Raw genomic sequence first — 19869 nt, forward strand, 5'->3', positions numbered from 1 at the left:
TGATTCATTTCCACAATGCATCTCAGTGCATGGCTGCATTCTGTCCTCAATTTTCTCTATCACTGTACATGGTTACTTTTCCCATTAATGAATACAAGCAAATTTTGAAAAATATGAACGACAGTTTTATATAGTATATGTTTATCTAATATCAAAATAATAACAGCAATGTCCACCATTACATCGTAAACTTAAATAGCATCCCAGCTATCCTCCTTTGTGAAAGGTGTCTGTCTTCAAAAACAAAACACTCTGCTGCACCCTAAGCTATAAGGTTTTGTAAAAGCAGCTTTGGGCTCGGTACTTCCTAAATGTGCCAGATATCACAGACATGACTCACTGCTCAGCATTTGGGAGTTTAGGTTCTTCTGTAAGAACACTTGTTGATCGACATGCTGCGGTTTGAGAGCCCGTGTTTTAGCAGTGACCACCTCTCCTGCAGTGGAGGAAAGTCATTCCACAGGCACACTAGTGCGTATGATGCACAAGTATTGCTTTCAAAGTTTTGACAAACCCAGAGTGTTTACCAACCAAATGAGGCTGTAGGTCCTTCACCATGAAAGCTGAATTGAGCACATTTGTCAGACTGCTGACTCAAAGTCATGGCCTGCCACTCCTCTGGACTCTTTCACATCTTTGTTGGACTTTCTTGGGACTGTCATGTTAACGGCAATCTTGTAATTTGTGAAGAACTGCACTAACACACATCATTCCCACAAATTTTGAGAGCTGTGGATGCAGTCGGTAGTTATAGTGAAACTGGAAACGAATGTTGGATGCTGATTCCTTCGGTGTGATCAGTGATCCAAAAGGTGTTGTACACCTGAGTCACGCACACTTGACTGGCACAACCAGTTCTCAGAGGAACCTGCAGTTAGTGTGTTGGATCGTCCGCATGAAGAGGAAAACCACCTGTGACGGATAATTTCGTCCATCATCGATCAACCTGTTTTTCTGACACTCATGTAATGTTTTTGTGTCGCTGTTGACACTGAACAAGTCTTACATAATAATGTGGTTGAATCACGTTCAGTAGTTAAACATGTCACTTCAAGGACAAACCTCAAGACATAAACTGCTGTTAACATTTTGTTCTGATTTTCAAGTGTGTTTGTAGTAACTATACTGGCATGTGAATGTGTTAGTTTTTTTTGTTTTTTTCCCCCTGTGTATTATAAAGAGTGTAACAATTTCACAAGATAGCAAATTTTGGAGAATGGGTGTTTTTGGGGAAAAAAACAAACTTAAAAGCTTCAAAATAAACCATCATAAACAGTAAACGGTTCATTAATGTGATTGTTATCTAAAATAAATCATCAGAATTTGTTCAGTATGAGAATATTTGATATTTTTAGTCAAAACCATCAGAGAGAAGTTTATAAAGCCAGTGCCAATGTATGGATGTTGTTATTACACCATATTATTAGCTTGTCCATTCGTTAGATCTTCATGCGTGACGTTGTAAAATGGAGCTCAGTGAGTTTTGGGACTGGGGAAAGAGCACATTTGTTTTAGTGTTTCTTATTTCTGTCAGTCAGTCCTGTAATACCAGCTTCTTCCACTATGTGGTGCTGTGAGTCACTCTACTTATATTCAATGCAAGAACAAAAGAAGAAGAAGCAAATTCTGCGCAAAGTTGTGGTAAATTTTACAAGTTCCGAAGTTGTTTCCAATAAAAAACCTGCTGAAAATAACGGACTCACTGCTGCCCTCCAGTGCACGGATGTGGTATTATTACATCCCACACTCTGTACCTTTTGATTTTTTTTTGCGCTGTTTGTAGTTTAAGTGAAAGACTGACCTGGTTCTGTTGTGATTTTGTTTTTGATCCTCCAGGGTAACTGTCAGAAACACTTCAAGCTAGCGCTGTGAGCTAGCCCTCTCCATCCGTCTGCTGACTTCCCGTCGCTCGCCCGGATCGCCTCTTCTTCCCCGGCTGCAGCGGTTTTCCCCAGACTCCTCAGTGAAGAGAAAAAGTCAAGTGGGGGGGTGGTAACCGTTCCCCAGCTGCTGTCCAGACTCACACATGCTGCATTGCTGCCATTCCCCAAGCCCTCCATCTCCCCCCAGGGCACGGCCACTAGCCTGCTAGCAAGCTAGCAGCTGGGACAGAAAGGAGGTCTGGCCTCAGGGATCAGAATATAGACAGCCAGTTCCTTTATTCTCCTCGTCACACGCCCGCTAAGTGGACCTCCTTTTGTTCAACGCCAGCAGCCAGCCAGCCAGTCCGTCAGACTGCCGGGGGGGCGTTGATCCAGAGGAGGATGATGGAGCCCAGCATGGAGAACTGCCTGGCCCTGGTCCTGCAGAAGGACGTGGGCCGACGGCTGCAGGTGGGCCAGGAGATCATTGACTTCATCCTGGACAAGGAGAAGTCCCCTGATTTGGAGCAGGACCAGACAGCGCTCGACAAGATGGTGGACAGCATCGCCAGCTCCTGGGTCAACTCCAGCAACTTCAAGGTAAACTGACATGACTGTGGCTGTGGCTGTTTCCGCACACTGCTGCTTTGGCCCTTTACTATAATGTGGTTGCGGCTTCTTTCACACTTCCTTAACAGTTGTCTCTGCTGCAGCTCCGTTCAGTTCCACTCCAGTGGCTCGATGTGTTCCACGCTGCACAACTTCACCTGATCGTTGCTCCACATGGTTGATTTCTGTGCATCCATCTGTGATCATGATCGTCCTTGTTGTGATTGCGTTTTAAAAATGGCGGCCGCTCTATTGACTCATCTCGTGACATTAGCACTCCGGCTGGCCAGCCAGTGGCCGACTGTCTGCCGACGTCACAGTTTTCAGCTCGACTCGTCTTGCTTGAAAACGCGGCCGAACAGGTACAAGAACAGTACCTGGTGTCAGGTTACAACACGTAATGGAAAGGCTGAATAGTGGAGTTGAGGAGAGTCGTGCCGGTGGAAAAGCCCCAGTCGTGTCTTCACATTTACCGAGTGTTTCTGGAGGAGCCTCTCTGCTCTGCTTTGAACTTGTGTCCCCACGTTGACCTCTCGGCTCCTCTGTGTGCCGATCTCGTCTCCAAAGAATCCTCTGTGTTCTGCCCTCATGTCATGTCAGCCTCATGTTGTTTTGTGCTGATGTCTCCACTGCTCACCCTCAGCGCTGCTCCATGGCTATCACAATTTCAGCCTTCGTGACTGTTGAATATTTTTACTTCCCCGAACCTGGCTTTCTGTTTCCCTTTTTGATTGTTCAGGGTTAATTAACCCCCAGTGAAGACTTGTGCCTGATGTTCTCCGCTTCTGCTCTGCAGAGGCAGTGTGAAGCTCTCTGCTCTTCGTTTCAGATCCGCTTAAACACTTTGACTGAGCTGCATGTTACTGACTTTTCAATCAAACTGGAAAACATAGAAACCACAGGGGCAACTTGTTGCTGCAGTCTCTGCTCTTGCCAATCATTGTGTGGTCGCACAATAAGTTTCAGGAGGAATTTCTAGTTTTTCTGAGCGTCGAGGTCTAAAGTAAAGCAAACGTCATTGCTCTCCATTCTGTGATCGATTGAATGGGCTTTATTTTGGAGTTTCTTGTGGGGCAGTTTGTGTTTCAATTTGCCCCTGAAGAGTGATTTCCACAGTAGCTCACTGTTGGCGTTCCTGCGCCGTCGCTTTCAGAGCTCGTTGTTTACAGAAGGTCTGATTTCATGTTGGGATATGCGGCTCCTGCAACCTAAAAATGTCTGAAAACACAGCGGCTTTGGGCCGTGGGGCCTCGTTCCCGAATGATGGATTTCTTTGGTGCTTTAAATTACGTGTTGCACTGCGGAGTGATCCAAGCGGTCTAGCACATCAGGAGGAGTTAACACTTCAAGGCATGGATCAGAGGTCTGTAACATTTACCACCAAAGAAGACTTTTCTTCTCCACTTTCCACCCGGGAGCCACAAAAAACACGTTTAGCTTTCTAACACAGCTTGGTCACTTTTATTGTTTACGGCTCTGCTATATTTGCTTGTTTCTTCTTCCTTCTGCTCCCTTTTATTCAAGCAGTTGAACATTTTAGTTCTGAATCGTTTTGAACTGATTTGCTGAATGAAATAAACTAAACTACTATTGAGATTTAAAACTATTGATTTTTTTTAAATTGTCCTTTTTGCTGTTGTGGTTTCATCCATTGCAGCTTTTTTAGAATATTGTTTTTATTTAATTTTTTTAATGCAGCATATTTTTTTGGGGCCATTTTTTAACTCAGTTTCAGTTTGTCTTCTTTTTTCCTTCTCTGTTGTTCTTGGGGTTTTAGCCATTTTAGCCTCCTTCTCATCATCCCTTCCAGTATTTGGTGACGTGTGATTGAAATTTTCGTTTACAAAAGACTGACTCATTTTTTTTCTTTAAAGCTTCACATTTATCACCTCAAAATACATAATAAGAGAAAAATGCAGCATCAAAAATCTTGTGAAATTGTTTGAATTTATGAAAAGTACCAGGAGCCACTAAAAATGAGCTTAATTGGACTTGTTGCAGCACAGATGGAGGCTTACCTGCAGGGCAGAACCAGGGCCTCATAAAGAGCAGCCAGCACTTTCTGCACATGTCAACACACCAACAGCCGCTGAGCAGTGTCACACTAATGAAATACGGAGGCATTGAAAGAACTCCCACCAGCCATTAATTTTGCCCTTTTCGTGCTGGATGTGCTTGACATTTTAAGGCTGCTTCACACTATCAGCTGATGTCTAAAGGAGCTCATGTTGTTCTGCTGCTGCTTCCGTGCGGCCCAGGAGCTCCCTGTACTCACGTTCACATTCTTGATGCGGCTTTAATTTGCATTAAAGAAATTAGTAGGGCTGTCAAAAGACTACTTTTTTTTAATCGCAATAAATCACAGGATTTCCATAGTTAATTGTATGTGCGTTGCATGTTTAAAATTCTGTCGAAGAACTGGAGTGTTTTAAGTCTGTATGGCAGATTCTGTTCGCACTGCTTCCAATGGGAAGTTTTGTGACGCTGCCTTCAGCGCTTTCTCGGCTGTAACGTGTGTTTTGTGGGTTCAGATCGCTCCTCGGAGCGGAGACTCGTTGCTTTCTGCTTTGCTCCTGTTGTTCTTCCTCCAACTGAGCCGATCACTTGGCAGCGAATGTGGAAAGTATTCAGTTTGAGAGTGAGCGCCACTGATACGTTTGCCATAAATGGAGTTACAGAGGCGTGTGTGTGTGAGTGTGTGTGTGAGGGTGGAGGGGGTTGTGGGGGGGGGGGGGTCATCTAATAGTGAGCAACTGTTTAAAGAAAGCCTCAGTTTTTCTCCAGCTGTAATTACAGTGTGTGTGTGTGGATGTGTGTCCTTCAGACATGCTTAAACATTGTGGTGAGTGAAGAACAGGCAGAATCAGTCTCTTCTTCTGTCGTATCAGATCAGAGAAGAGGCTCACCTTCCTGAATGTTTCCGGCTGCTTGCACTCAGTTGTTCACATCAACTCCTGAGCCCTCAGACTAATTTATTGCCCGTCCTCAGGCTGAAACGATTCATCCAGTAATCCCAAACCTGAAACGCCTCGAGGCTTCATGTACTTCACTACTACGGCGTTGTTTTTGAAAACGGGTTCCACCTGTGACCCCGCGACCCTGTCGGACGCCACTCAACAACAGCAATGGCGAAATGCATGCTCCAGATGATGCTGCAGAAAGATCCGTGACAGTCCCTTAGGAATGTTTCCCTTTGGAGAACAGGTCTGTGAATACACAGACGTTCTGATTCATGCAGGTTTTAGATGTTTGTATCTTCCACCTCCACTGCTGTATCCACTCAAATAAGATCTGCCCACAACCAGGAAGTGAGCGAGGCGTGTTCCTGCTGCTTCCAGCCAGAGACCACACCCACCTTGAGATTTACCCTGCTGCAGCATCCTCGCTGTTTCACTGCACTGCTTGTATATTTTAGTCGAACATTTTGACCCATTTTCTGACTTATTAGTGAGGTTTACCTTGGATTTTCTCTTTTACTTTATTATTTTTCACTATAGTGATTTTTAATGATGCAGATATGCTCAATACATTGTCTTTATATCTGATTTGTAAGTAATTCATGTAAAATTTGAGGCTTTATTGCATATTGTGGCAAAATTTGTGAACTCTTTTACAAGATCCAATATTCATAAATCCACATTTTGTATGTTTTTAAATATGCACTCTGCAAGAAGATTGAATAGATGTAATTAGATGTCCCAGCTTGAGAAAAAGCTTTTAAAATGTTTTTGAACTATTGGCTCAAAAGGAAGCTCAGAGATGAATCTAAAATGGCTTTGATAGTAAGTCCCTGTGAGTGGAGACGTTCTGTCTCCACCTACTCTCTCTGTTTTGCAACATGGAGATGTAGTTACTGTTTTATCTGTGCTTCTCGAGAGAACTCATCTCCGGTGCATAATATCTTGTGTCATTCATTCACTCAGCTCAGATTCTGCTTCTGTCTCATAAACTCTCCTATTTCCTGATTGCCTTTCAGAAAGCCTGCTTACCTGCATGCCCACTCACATTTTAAAGAACCGCTGGACCGAATTCTGGCAGCATTTCATGATAGATTGTAACATAACTCTGATTGTATCAGCGGTTTCTTCCCAAGGTTGAGATTTTCCAAATTGTAGAAGAAAGAGCATCCTCTTACTTGATTCCCCTTAGATTTACAATAGATTAAGTGTTGAAATGCTCTCCGACAAAATAATCAAGAGTTGCACCCTCTTTTTTATCTTATATTCTGATTTCTTGTCAAAAATGTAAGGAAAGTTCCAGACCCTATGAGACCACTCGGGACTCAACACTTTGAAATTCACTGTTCTAGAGGCTTCTGCAAAAGTGAGCAAAGCTCCTACAGATCTGATTTGTATGTCGTGTCCTTTATCGTGTGTGTGTGCGTGCGTGCGTGCGTGCACTTTGAATGACGGTAACAGAAATGCCAGATGAGTTTCTGTAACCTTTTTCTAAAGCTAGTGTTAATGCTTCAAAGGGGTTAACCTTGAAAAGCAATGTAGTGGTTGTGTATACACACACACACACACACACACGCACACACACGTCTTGTTGTGTCTCCGTCCTTATCCACTGTTTTGGAGCGTGTGGTCGTCTTAACCTCAGAGTAGAATTTTGGATTGAGAGCAGAGTTCACATTAAATTATCTAAAAAATCTCAGACCACATTGATCTGCCCCCCCCCCCCCCCCCCCCCCCCCCCCCCCCCACCCCGACTAGCAGAAGCCCACAAATGATTTACCAAACACAAAAGAGGCATGTAGAGCAAACCTGCGTTGGGGGAAGGTCTGGTTGTGTGAATGTGTGTGTAACCTCAGTGTCACATGCCTCATATCATTATAATAAAAACAGGAATTGAGTGAAGGGTATGTGTGTAAAATCTGAATGAATAAGTGAATGAAACTATTTAGTTAAGAAATTTGGGAGTACAAATGACAGTCCCACAGCCGGTCAGAGTGGAGGGAGGAGGGTTAGCAAAACCGAGGAAATGTGACGAGATGCTGAATTTCTGAGCTTCACATCAGTTCATTTATTAAATCAAAAATACAACCTGCATTGAACATTGTCTTAATTACCGTCAAATCATTTTAAAAACCATTTTACAAATCCAACAACGGATCCAAATTATTGTTCACTGCTTTTCAAATATTTCAAATTAAATAGTCTCACTGACAATACGACAGTAATAGACAGATAAATGGAATAAAAACTGGCTCTAATAATTACTAATACAAATCATTCAACATAAGTGAATTTCTAAATTATCCTAGCTGCCTATTTAAAGCACCTCATGATAACATTAGTTGAAAAATCCAATATTGTTTGAATGGATCAGTCGTGTGTGTTGCTGTGGTTTAATTCTGGGATTAAAGCCTGGAATCAGTCCTTGATATGATATTGATGTGCCATTGGCCTTGATTAGGTTAAGCTGCACAACTCTAGATAGGTCAACACATCATTATGTCAACACCAGCTTTAATCTGTTTAGTAGAAGAAAACAGTGCCTAGGGAATTACCTTTGAAATAAATCTGTACAGTGAGGTTCAAATCCTCCCTTTTACTGTATCCATACATTCAGATATTTCCAATTAAATGATACAGAATCAATGCATCAGACCTGGAGATGGTTTGAATGAGGTTTTCAGTGCTAGGTTTTTGGTAAAACATGCTCATAAAACCCCAAACGATTTTGAATAATGATGTGAATTCGTTCATTATTCATCTAAAACTATGAGTCTACACTTATAGAACTCCTCTCAGAAAGAAGCCTCATGCAGTAAAGGTTTCCCAGCAGTCTAAACCAATACCGACTTCACTAGAAAATGGTACAGAGTGTCCTGAACCAGACCGAGCTGTCAGCTTTATTCAGTAGAAAGCAGTCAAAGTAGAGACTCTGCTGGCCTCCTTAAAGCTCGTGTCCGGAGTTTTGAAAGAGAGAGGTTTTTTTAATCCAGCGTCTGGAGGTTCCGCCCTCCCTCTGCTTTCATGAGCGACCAAGCCACGCCCCTTTAATTGTGCACGTGAATTATCTGTCGGGTGAAAATGAGAGCCTCCGAATCCTACAGCATCCTACACGCTTAGCTGTTTATGGTGGATGTTCAGCAGACAGTGGATATATCCGAGGTAAGCGCGGCGGCTGCTGCGGAGCTAACTCTCCTCTGCCTGGGCGAGCGGCCGTGCTCTCTGGCTGCGTGCACACTTTGATTGACAGCGTGACAAGGTGGAAGCTCGAAATCTGTTGGCTGACGCTGACCGGCGCTTTTTCGGATAACACGGGGGTCTATGAGACGAAGGCGGGGCTCATAAATAAATTTTTATATTGCTTTATGCTAATATTATAGTAAAGTATCGAACCAGACTGACACATTTAAGCTCTGTTAAAAAATGATACATACATTGGAAATGAACGGAAACTCCAGACACAAGCTTTAACTGAAACTGGGAGCTGGTTCCACATGAGTGGAGCCTGATAGCTGAAAGATCTGCCTCCTGTCTCCTGTTAGAAAACCTCAGAACCTATAGGACAAACACGTCTTTAACACCCCTTCCCCCTTTACCACTAAAACTAGCGGGTCAACCCATGTTTCTTTAAACACTGATTGTGTTTTCCTCCACTGATAGTGTCCCACGTTGATGACATCATCAGCGCGAGTGAGCACAGCGAGGTAAACAGTGCAGATGAGCTCAGTCCCCGTTACCTGTTGACGAATATCGTCTTCCCCATGTATCACGAGAAGCTCTCTGATCTTGCTGTCTTCCCAATGCTGAGTCATCTTGATGAAGGATATCTCACACTGTGTCCAAAAACAACAAGCGTGCTAACGTAGGCACGCTACGTCGACGTCATCACGTAAATTACCGCGTCGACCCGGGTCTGCCTTTTCCCACTGAAGCCGAGTGGACGCGTGCCGTTTAAAACCCGGGTCACTTGCAGGGTCGATCGGCCCGGGTCGAAATGCCAATCCAACACTTTCCCACTGCCATGAGGAGCCGATTCTTAGCGAGTTTAAACAAGTTTTCTGGCCAGTGTGAAAGGGGTAAATATGATGGGATCTGGTTGTTAAAACCTTTTAAGTTTTCGACTACCGAGCTGTATGACAAATATCATAAACCTGGGTGCAGTGGTCAGTTTGATTGCGTTTTGCCACACATGCACACAGCAATAACAGTGTTGCCCAGGAGGTCATCCACGTATGCCACCTTCAGTAAATAGATAAATGAGGCAAACACAGAATCAAGCCATTGCTCTGTTTGGTCTATACGTAGATAAGAACGCGGTCCATCACTTGACCCGATCGGGTTGTTAGCAGTGAACAGGCAGGTACATTATTGTCCACAGCTGGTCATGCGTGTGTTGTGCGGTGGAGATGCTGGCTGAGCCCAGCAGCAGGGTGGCGCCATGATGACGCAGCAGTGTCCAAAGGAGGAGGAAGCGTGGTGGAGTTAAATCACTGTGCGCACTGTGTCCTCTTTCTCTTATCGGCCTGTCAGTGCGCTCATGTCTCTGCAGTTTTCCACACACATTTATTCCTTCACACTGGCTGCAGTTATTCCTCACAGGGCGCCCTGTTTGTAACCTTGTGAGCCACCCCCTCCTTGTTGTTTTTCCTCCACTTGCCTGACATATTTTCACATTGTAGAGGACAGTCCCTTTGTTTGCCCCCATCACTCCCCAGCAGCAGCAGCAGCAGCTGTAAATCCCCACAACCTGCTGATCTTCAGTGGAAATCTGTCCAGTGGTGGGACCCTCTCTGGCACAGACACTCAGCATAATCTGCTCTCTTCTTTAATCTGCTCAAATGGAGGATTTTTTTTTTTTTTTTTTAACCCTCCATTAAGCTCACATTTCCATGTGTGCTGCAGTCACAGTATGGTATCTGAAGTCTCATTTCGGCCGTACAAACTGGTCCACAAATAATTATATTGTTGGAAAGTTGAGATTTTGTAATGCCGATTTCTCTAAATCCTCCGGATGAATTGTTAATTCTCTTCAGGAACAATTAGCTGGCGATTAATGAATGTGACCATCTGGAGACAGACCAGAGAGTCAGCAGAGTCAGCGTCAGTCTGTCCACTGCCAGCTGATTGTCTCATTACAGCGTGCTGGGCGATCAGCGAGTGGCAGTGGGTTGATGTGGTGGCTTCTTTGGAGGATGTGCACGTCACAGATTGTCCCATTGGTTCTGCTGAAGTTTTCTCTCTTATATAAAAAGTAGATTTGCACAATAAGTTGCAAATTTATGAACATCAGCATGCTCTGTATACGTTTTGCAAAACACATTTGTCCAATCAGAGATTAAAAAAAAGAAAAGGAAGTAAAAAACACAGTAATGGCATTAAAGCATTCAGGGATTAGTGGTAGACCAACATTGTTAATACAGTATGAGCATGCTTGTTTTAAAGAATATATTTTAAGGTGAGTTTTATAAGAGTCCAGGATTTGAGTTTTTTGGATGTTGGGTGAGAATAGAGACCTGCACCTGAGAGACCCTGCACGAGTGTGTGTAGAGAGCTCAATGATCATCAGTAAAGTAGAAAAGACGGAGAGAAGCAAGAACTGAAAGAAAAAAAAAACCAAACAAAACTGTGACTGATAGTCCAGAGAGAGCGGTGGTATCGTCGCTGCCACCTGAAGCTGGATTGACTCGGCTCGGTAAACGCTGGCCTCAGCTGGACCGGGTCCGGCTCCCTGCAGGAGGGAGTCCCAGCACATTAGATCCTTTGAGCTGGTGTCAGCTGGGCCATTGCTTGTGTCTGTTCCTGACAGCAGAAGCTGCAGGCAGCGATCAGCTGAGTGTCTGTATGAGGGTGTGCGTTGTGTCTTTGAAGGAACTCTGGAACAGTTTGTACGTAAGAGTTACACTTATTTCTACACAGATTCAACCGTTGCACACATGGGCTCCTTGTGCAACCGTTTCCTCGTGTACTTACCAAACAGAGATAAGACTGAAGAGTAAAAGATGAAACTTCCCAGCAGCCACCCGGGCTTTGTTTTGGAGTGTCCAGCTCGCCTGTCAGCAGCCTGTCAGTCCACCTGGACTTGCATGCTGTCCATGTTGGTGAGCATAACCCAGCAGCTTCCTCATGTTGTGTCATCCTTTATACCTTTCAGCAGCCATCACCAGTGACGCAACACTCAGTTAAATCTGTCCCGGCAGAGCTCACACCAGCACCTACAGCGGGGACTCACCCTCCCCTGCTGTTGGATCCCTTCCTGTTAGGCTGGACTTCAGACACTAGTAGTTTGTGCTGATTAGCGATTAAACAGATGAATGACCAGAGGTTGTAGAATGAGTCATAGGCAATGAGAAAATGAAAGTACAACTTTAATCCATCAACAAGAACAAATCCTCAAGAACTGAAACACTTTAAACTTCTGATGCACTTCAGACCTTCTGTGTTAAAAAATGTTGGATGGATTTACCTCAAACAAGTGGAAGGAATGAATATTGTCTGTCATGACAAAATCTCTTCACTTATCTAATCCACACCTCCAGAAATCAAACCCTGTTGTTAACTTGTGATTCATGGCTTCATGACGACACTTGTATTGAGTACAGACAAAATACAGGATCTCTTTCAGTTGATATTCTGACTTTAAAGACACCGACTTCCCATATTTACATGTTAAAAGTCACCATAAGATTTGGTTGTTTACGTAATAAAAAAAAATCTGGGGGACAACCTGTCTAAAATCCTTTCTGTTGATGATTCAGGGTAACACGGACGGGCGCTGCAGTTGTCTGGTTGGATTCAGGCTCATGTGCCATGGAGTCTGTTGCTTTGCTGAGTCAGCACGGTCCTGGAGCGGTTTGTCTGGCTAATATGCTTGGTCATGAGAAGTGGACAAAAATCCCCTCCCTTCCTTCACACGACAGTAAAATCTGTCCTGAGCCTGAGCCGGACCCAGAGTGACAGCCATACTATCATTTAATCCTCGTGAACGTTTGATAATCCTGTAGCCAGGATGAAAACATGACTCGGCATATTTGCTTAGCCATATTTCGATGGCTTTTCACTTATAAACACACAGAAATAATCCTGCTGACAGACGCTTCTCAGCACTCACACACTTGGTTGTTTAATGTTGAGCAGTTGTGTCACGAGCTCTGATTGATGTGCACGTATCAAATAGTCCAACCCCCTCTTGGAAGCAACAAGCATATTGATCTGATCTCACTTTATTCTTTTCTTCCTGTACAACGGTCAACTCTTACCTCTGAGCAGCACAAAGACATTAACATCTACTGAGTGACTTGCATTTATCACAGATCGTATTTCTGTCTCAATACGTGCACATGTTCGTCTGATATCCTGCAGCTCAGTCTGGTAGTGCGTGCTTCAGCAGACCTGTAACGTCTGCCGGAGGGCAGCAGCTCCTGTGTGGAGTCTCAGGTTGTTTTATGTTTATTGAAGCTTCAGATTTCTGCTTTTTAGAAAATAACTCAGTCCAGTAAATGATTTAAGTAGTTACATGTATATGAAGCTACTCACTATTTTGCTGATTGATGGCTATCAGGTCATCAAATTAAAAGTTTTTAATTAAAAGCCCTCATAAATTTAGGATTTGGCACATGTAGACAACAGGTATTTGACCTCAGCTGAACCTCTCATTTTTAAAGTTACCGTCCAAGAGAAACACAATGTTTTGGTATTTTTAAGACATAAATAGTTGGTCAGTGATCATTCAAACTGTTGGTTGTCCACCTTTTTAGTCTTAGAAGTTCATGACTTGACACACTGTGCAAAATGGAATTGATGAACTTGGGCAGGCAACATGATTGGTGTCTGTTACGGTAGCATCATGCCGCTTGTGTGGCGGCGTCACCGTGATCATTCTGTCTTGTTCACTGCATTTTGATTGGTTGGTGAGGATCTTTATGCTGCACTGAGTCGGCAATCAAGGAAATGTGACGCGACTGGTGCTGACATTGCTGTCTACAAAGCCACAACACTGTGCTGCACAAGACTTCAGAATTGAACCTGCGACAGACATCGTCACGATTGTCCATCCCCAATGTCTGAACAAGTGGTCATTCCTGCGCTTTTTCTCACCTTGAACTGATTTCACTGAATGTCATTGTCGATTTTTCCTGCTGAAATTGTGTTCAACACTGGATGAGACATGTTTTTCAGAGTAGTTTGAATTGTGTCCGTCCACATCACTGTGTAGGAGCTCGCTTTAGGTGAAATAAGCTCACGTGTCAGTTAAATGCGCTGTGGCAGTGAATGAAACAGTTTGCTCAGTCTTTCAGAGTTCGTTCAGCTCCGTCTTCATAAATGTGATGAAGCTCTTCCTGTGTGTGTGCACGGTATCACACCAATGCCCTGAGTCAGCTGTCTGCCTCCAGGAGGTTTTGGCCGCCACCTCGATTAAGAGCGCTGTCCTCTGGTGGAGTGACGCTCCTCTCTATTGTCCCTGGCAGGTGCTGAAGCAACGTAGGAATGACGCCTCTGGATTTTAGTTCGTCCTGCGAGCTCCAAAACCTAAACCAATGCTGGACAATTCAGTCCAGGAAGGTACAGCTAGTTTGGTACCACCAAATCTCAGTCTCTTCCTAAACTTGACAACACTTGTAGAACCTGCTCTCCACCATTGATCAATCCCTCACTTAGTGTTACCCCAGCAGTGTTTTCTGAGTGTGATGTCTTGTTCTGCTGCTGTTTTTAGCTGCCTGCCTGCGGCGAACGGGACTCATGAGCCCCTCAGCTCGCGTCACGGCCCGTCCCGTGGTTCCCGTCTGATTCTACCTTAAGGACAGTGCTGAGACGACTTCAGGACTCCAAAAGACAAAGGCAGAATTACATAATTGTTCGTCACAAATTTCCCTTTGGAGAGCAACAGAACATTTGACCAAGTAGAGCTTTGTTATTTATTCTGTTCGATTCCAACCGGTTTTATCTGCGGAGGCCTAAAGCAGAAACTATCTGAACCTAGAATCTAATCAGATCAAAGGCCTTTTCATGCAGCTGTGTTCTGCAGCTTTGAAACCATGCAGCCACTGTTATCCACACTGTTGGATTAAGACGAGATAGCAGAAAAAGAAGACAAAACCTCAAAGAGATGAGATATTCTGTTAATTGTTGAGATAACTCAGCTCCTCACTTGTGTGTTAAGAGACCGCTAAATCTGGACCGTTTACATGGAAAAACTGTTATGCAGTAGATGTCAACTTCAGTGAGACTCACGTGTCGGTATGATGACTGAAAATCCCCATGACTGCCATTGTTCTCTGCATTTATAAACAATGAATTATAGACAACTATAGTATTTATGCAACTTTCTTTTTTCTTTTTTTTTTTTTTTTTTGTCAATTTAGAGATAAAACACTGGACAAGATTTCCTGCACCTGTTTAGATCAGTCACATCAGAAACAAGGCACCTCTCTGGATTAACACTATGGTCCAAGCTGAAAGCTCGACCTTACATTTGAGCCACAAAGGGACAATCAGAACAGTTTATCAGTCTGCAGACTTCAAGAAATAGAAATCCTAAAACTGTGAGGAGTTGTCTGTATAGTCTGCAGTCGTCATTAGCTTCTTGAGGCTTATGACACCAAATTGATCATTAAAATGATCAACAATCTAGCAGTGCTACATCAAAGTGTGTGACAATAAAGGATCTATTAGCAATAATGGTGTCAGCAGAGGTCTGCTTTTACTTTGTGGTTGAGCTGCAGCTTTTGATTGAATAAAATGTTAGTGTGTTAGTTTTAAGGCCTACTTACTCATGTTTCTAGAATGTTTTCTCCCTCAAAGACTTCTTGAGTTCAAAATTTCCCCAGGAGTGTTGCAGTGAATCCACCCTTACAGTTTACTTGTTATTCAGTAAATGTATGTTCCTCTCCAAACCCTGTGAGTGTTTCACCAGCTTGCAGCCAAAGCGTGAACATTTTTTGGCAGGTTCATTAGGTCTGTGTTTTTTGCCCTCCAGGCCCTTTAAGGAAGAAGCCAGGCTCACCTTATTTGTTAATCAAAAATACAGCGTCCTGCATCTCGCAGATCTCGCCCAGTTGCAACACTCCTGATTGCAAGGAGCTTGTTATTGGGAATTTACACGCGGGAGGTGGGGGGGCTCAAAGACCAGAGCGGGATAGCCCTCTTTAAACAAACCAGATGACTGTGCTGGGAAGCAGCTCCAGGCTGCAGATCTCACATGCTGCTAATGACAGGGCGCAGCGTCTGTAGCTAGACGCTACGCACCGTGCTGTGCACCAGGGGTCTGCAACCCTTATGACCAAAACAGCCATTTTTGTGACTTTCTGCCAAGTGGAGTTGTTCTGAATCCGCAAAGCACATTTAACCTTTGAAATGAGGCTAATGCAGCTGCTGAAGTTTCATATATAGCTTTGAAACAGATATGAAAACTATCTTATGATGCGTTTATGAGGTTTTAAGTACAGTTCAGAATCGCGAACATTTTATTACATTTAGCCTTTTTTTGTGCCTGATTTTAACAGCTGTGCTCCTTTTTTAGCTTTTTCTTTTTTTTTTGCCAATTTTGATATTTTACCTGTTTTTAAGCAGTTTTGCATGCTTTTTTTACGACCGTATTTTTTTTTTCTTCTATTGAAATTCTAGACATTTCAGGTGTTTTAAGCTGTTATATCATTTTCTTTCTCGTGACTTGTGGTTTTAGCTACTTCTCCAAATTTTACTTGTACTTTGTTTTTGAATCCCTTTTGAACCAAGAGCGACTGATCATTTTCAACAGTAGCGTGTAACTATAATAACAATAAGTTGTATGTTTATTCACATTCATCTTGTGAAAGCTTCTTGGAGCCGCTACAGAGGGACTAGAGTCACATGTGACTCCAGAGCCGCAGGTTGCTTTAGACTGCGTCTGGAGAATAAATTCGGCTTTATGGCATTTGATAAGTACTCGTGTCTGTACTCAGCATCACCAAGTAAGGTTAGTACTTGTACTTGCCCTCAGCCTTTAAAAGAAGAAGTTTCTCTACAGCCTGGATTTGATCTCTTCTTGAGGCAGTCTGAGTGACATTTCTCACACGCCACCATAAGCTGTACTCAAGTTTGACTTTCATTTGGGTTGTTCGGAGAAAATGAATAACAAAAATGTTTCTTTCACTCATGGTTAGTGGTTGGATGAAACCGTTTATCATCAAACAGCTGTGCTTACTCTTTTTGAATCATAATGACAGCAGAAACTGCCCAAACGACCCCGATCCAGGTTTTATACCCCAGTTCTTAATACTGAGTATTAACATCAAGACAGCTTGAAGTCTTTTGTGGTAGTTGTGGACTGGACTGTGCGATTGCACAGCGTCAGGAACTGAACAGAAGAAAGAAGCCTGAGCTCAGAGATCCGTGATTCAGCACAAGGAGCTGTCTTATTGCTAACTTATTGCTAGCGAGTTAGCATCACAGCTGCACTTAAAACATCCACCAGTGTGCTGGTGTGTGTTTTAGTATCAGTGGCAGCATGTCTGGAGGAGGAGGATGATCCTATGTCTCTGTTTTTATTGCAGCTAGTGGAGCATGCAGCCTGTAGAGGACGTGCAGTGTGAACCAGCGTGCTCTGGGCGTTTGCTGAGTGTTTACTGTACATTGTGCAGTGACATCTCCCCCCTCCCCTCCCCTCCCCTCCCCTCCCCTCCCCGGCCTCCATGAAGCTGAGTCACCATACAGCTACTGCTGGCTGAGGGAAAAGTGGCAACACTTGCTCCAAACGCTGGCATAACACAGCGGTTACTCACCGCTACAGGACCCAGCGCGTGCCACAAATGGTTGGGATGTGTCCGGATGTGCCTGCATTTAGCTGTGAGATATAATGAGAACGCTGCTGGAGAACACACGCAACTGTTTATACGGCAACAACCAGTGAATAGCTACAATTACCTGTTCTGCGTGGGGCCGATGAAGCAAGCAGGTGAAGTTTTTTTTCCAGTTCGTTTTGGTTTGAAGGCTTCTGAGGATGGACGCCCTCCTTCAACTCACCCCAGAGGCTTTCAACATGGACCAGAACCAGAGGAATACTTTGGGTTGTCAGTAATACCAGACTAACCAAAGATAATCTGATACATTGATTTGATAGTCAGAGTAAGTTACTGATTACATTTTTCAACAGGTAACTTGTAATTGTCATGGACTACATTTTCAAATAAGGCTTCAGCCCTCATTTAAGACTTTTTGTTTCCATGTACAGTCCCTGACAGAAAGGTCAGATTTTTGGCAAGACAAAGGTTTTGTTGCCTACATAGAGTAATGTGAAAATTGAACACATAATTTACTTCAAATACAAAAATATGTTGCAGAACATCAGTGAATTAAGTCATGGTGCTGTGAGATCCGTATTTAATATCTTGCATGACTTCCAGCTTGAAGGACTGAATCCATGCGGTTCAACAGTGATTCATACAATTTATTGATGAAGTCGTCAGGAATAGCAAAGAAAGCAGTCCACATGCCTCCCAGAGTTCATCAAGGTTCTGTGGTTTCGTCTTCCTCTTTCATTCAGTCCCAGACATGCTGAATAATGCTGGTGTCTGGTGCCGGGGCCGGCCAGTCCTGGAGCACCTTGATCTTCTTCGCATTGAGGAACTTTGTAGAGATGGAAGTACGTGATGGAGCACCATCCTGCTGCGAAATCTAACCCTTTCTACCTTCCCAACCATGACAGGTTTCACATTTTGTAGCTTTTTTTCTGCCGGTTGTACCTTTGAGGCCGACGCTTATGTTATCTCTATAAACCTGTTGATATTGTAGTAAAGTACAGTAAACAACAGACTAGTCGACCCTCATCCATGTTTACAACTCTTTAAACAACGGTGCCGGCCTCTCCTTCGATTCTGTGGCGTTGCTGCAGGACTTCAGTCTTCCTCTTGTCATCTCTTGGATTGGAAGTGGAGAGCTTTTCTGTTCACTGTGGTCCTCTGTCTTCATCCTGTTGGCATGACACTCCCAGAACTCATGGGACTTCGGGGGTCAATGGAAGCAGGGCACAATGGTCACAAGCTCTTTTTTTTTAAAAAAAATTTTAGTTCTTTGAAGTTAGTTCTAGAAAGAAAAGTTCTCACTCTGGTTCGTTTTGCTTTTCACTCGCTCTGACATTTCTGCTGTGACGTCCATCCTGCAACATGGGTGTATAATACTACACAGTGCATCCTGGATTATCATGGTGGGACTGACCAGCTGTGAACTGACAGCCTATAAAATATGTGAAGGAGTCCAAACTGTGAAACACTCTTCCACCTCTTACTGTGTTTACACTTGAATCGTGAAGTACAGAAAAAGTAAACTATTTAAATGCGTGTTTGGATTGTGAGAGGGAGAACATGCAGACTCCACACAGCCCCCAAGCGTTGAATCACATTGGGGAAAAATATCAACCAGTGCAGCTTGTTTGCATCTTTTCTTTGCTCGATATGTGTGGCAATTTACTTTAAAGGCAGTTCAACATCAGAGGCTTTCCTTCAGTCTCAAACAGTTTGAGGACTGTGTCAATTTGAGGCTCATCTTTTTCACCTTATTTTTTACGAGGTCTACCTGTAAAGCAACAGGAAGCTCTGTGGTGAAGCCGGCCGAAACTAAAGCACTTATTTTTAAGTCTTACACAATGATGTGCAATACGTGCTCAATCTGCAGCGTCTGCAGACTGAGTCAAAGGCAAGAGACAACCTGCCTCTTGTGAGAATCTGTCTGAACACATGGTGGCATTTCAAAGCTGAGATATTTTGTCTTTTTGCACTGAGTGTGTGTGTGTGTGTGTGGGGGGGGGGGACGTCACCATGTCTGGGATCCTACCCTTCAGGACCACCTTTGGCTTCAATGGATAACCCTAACAGGACATTAGTCACAGTAGATGGGTGGCAGTGAGTTGTGGTTGTGTTCTTATTTACTGCAGCGGAGATTCTTTACATGGACACAAATAAAGGGATATAAAGGCCTGATCACAATGAAAACACGTCTGTCAGAAGACTCGGATCGGTTAGGATCCGTTCAGGAAGTTTCATTCAGCAAGATGTTCCTTTAAACACTCGTTCAGTTCGTGTCCTGACACATAGAGGAAATGTCAGCAAAATTAAAAGAGCTGGCTCTAAATCCTTCTGAGCAGGTGAAAAAAAATCTGAATTCATTTTATTGTGCCAGAGATTAAAAGCAGAACTATTAGAGCTTTTTTTTCTTCCTAAATCTCCTAAAGAGTATTAGCACAGTACATAAGTTTCTTTAGCTGAGATTTGAATCCATGACTTGTAAGATGGATCATTGTATTGTGAATCTTTCTGCTCACAACCACAGCTTTTTTTTTTTTCTCTCCTTTCATTAAGTTTGCGTTCAGCTTCTAATCTTTCCAGATGCTTCTGGTCTCCAGGTGGTTTCAGGAGGAGTTTGTTTTCAGTTGTTTTGATTGTTGAGACAAAATGTCACTGAATAATGAGCAC

The 19869-nt window shown here is 43.5% G+C and overlaps 1 protein-coding gene across 2 annotated transcripts in view; it reads left to right on the forward strand.

Annotated features, from left to right (window-relative positions):
• The window catches only part of clasp1a (cytoplasmic linker associated protein 1a), a 70716-nt gene that overhangs the window by 4315 nt on the left and 46532 nt on the right, over window positions 1-19869 (forward strand). Inside the window, exons 2-3 of one of the 2 annotated variants that reach the window (XM_030111568.1) lie at window positions 1837-2119; window positions 2215-2462. In XM_030111568.1, the coding sequence (XP_029967428.1) occupies window positions 2265-2462 (198 nt within the window). In that variant the 5' untranslated portion in view covers window positions 1837-2119; window positions 2215-2264. Of the gene's footprint in view, window positions 1-1836; window positions 2463-19869 lie in introns of both variants that reach the window. The other variant, XM_030111569.1, reaches the window with a different exon arrangement.

Source organism: Salarias fasciatus, chromosome 16, assembly GCF_902148845.1.
Source record: "Salarias fasciatus chromosome 16, fSalaFa1.1, whole genome shotgun sequence".
Classification (NCBI taxonomy): domain Eukaryota; kingdom Metazoa; phylum Chordata; class Actinopteri; order Blenniiformes; family Blenniidae; genus Salarias; species Salarias fasciatus.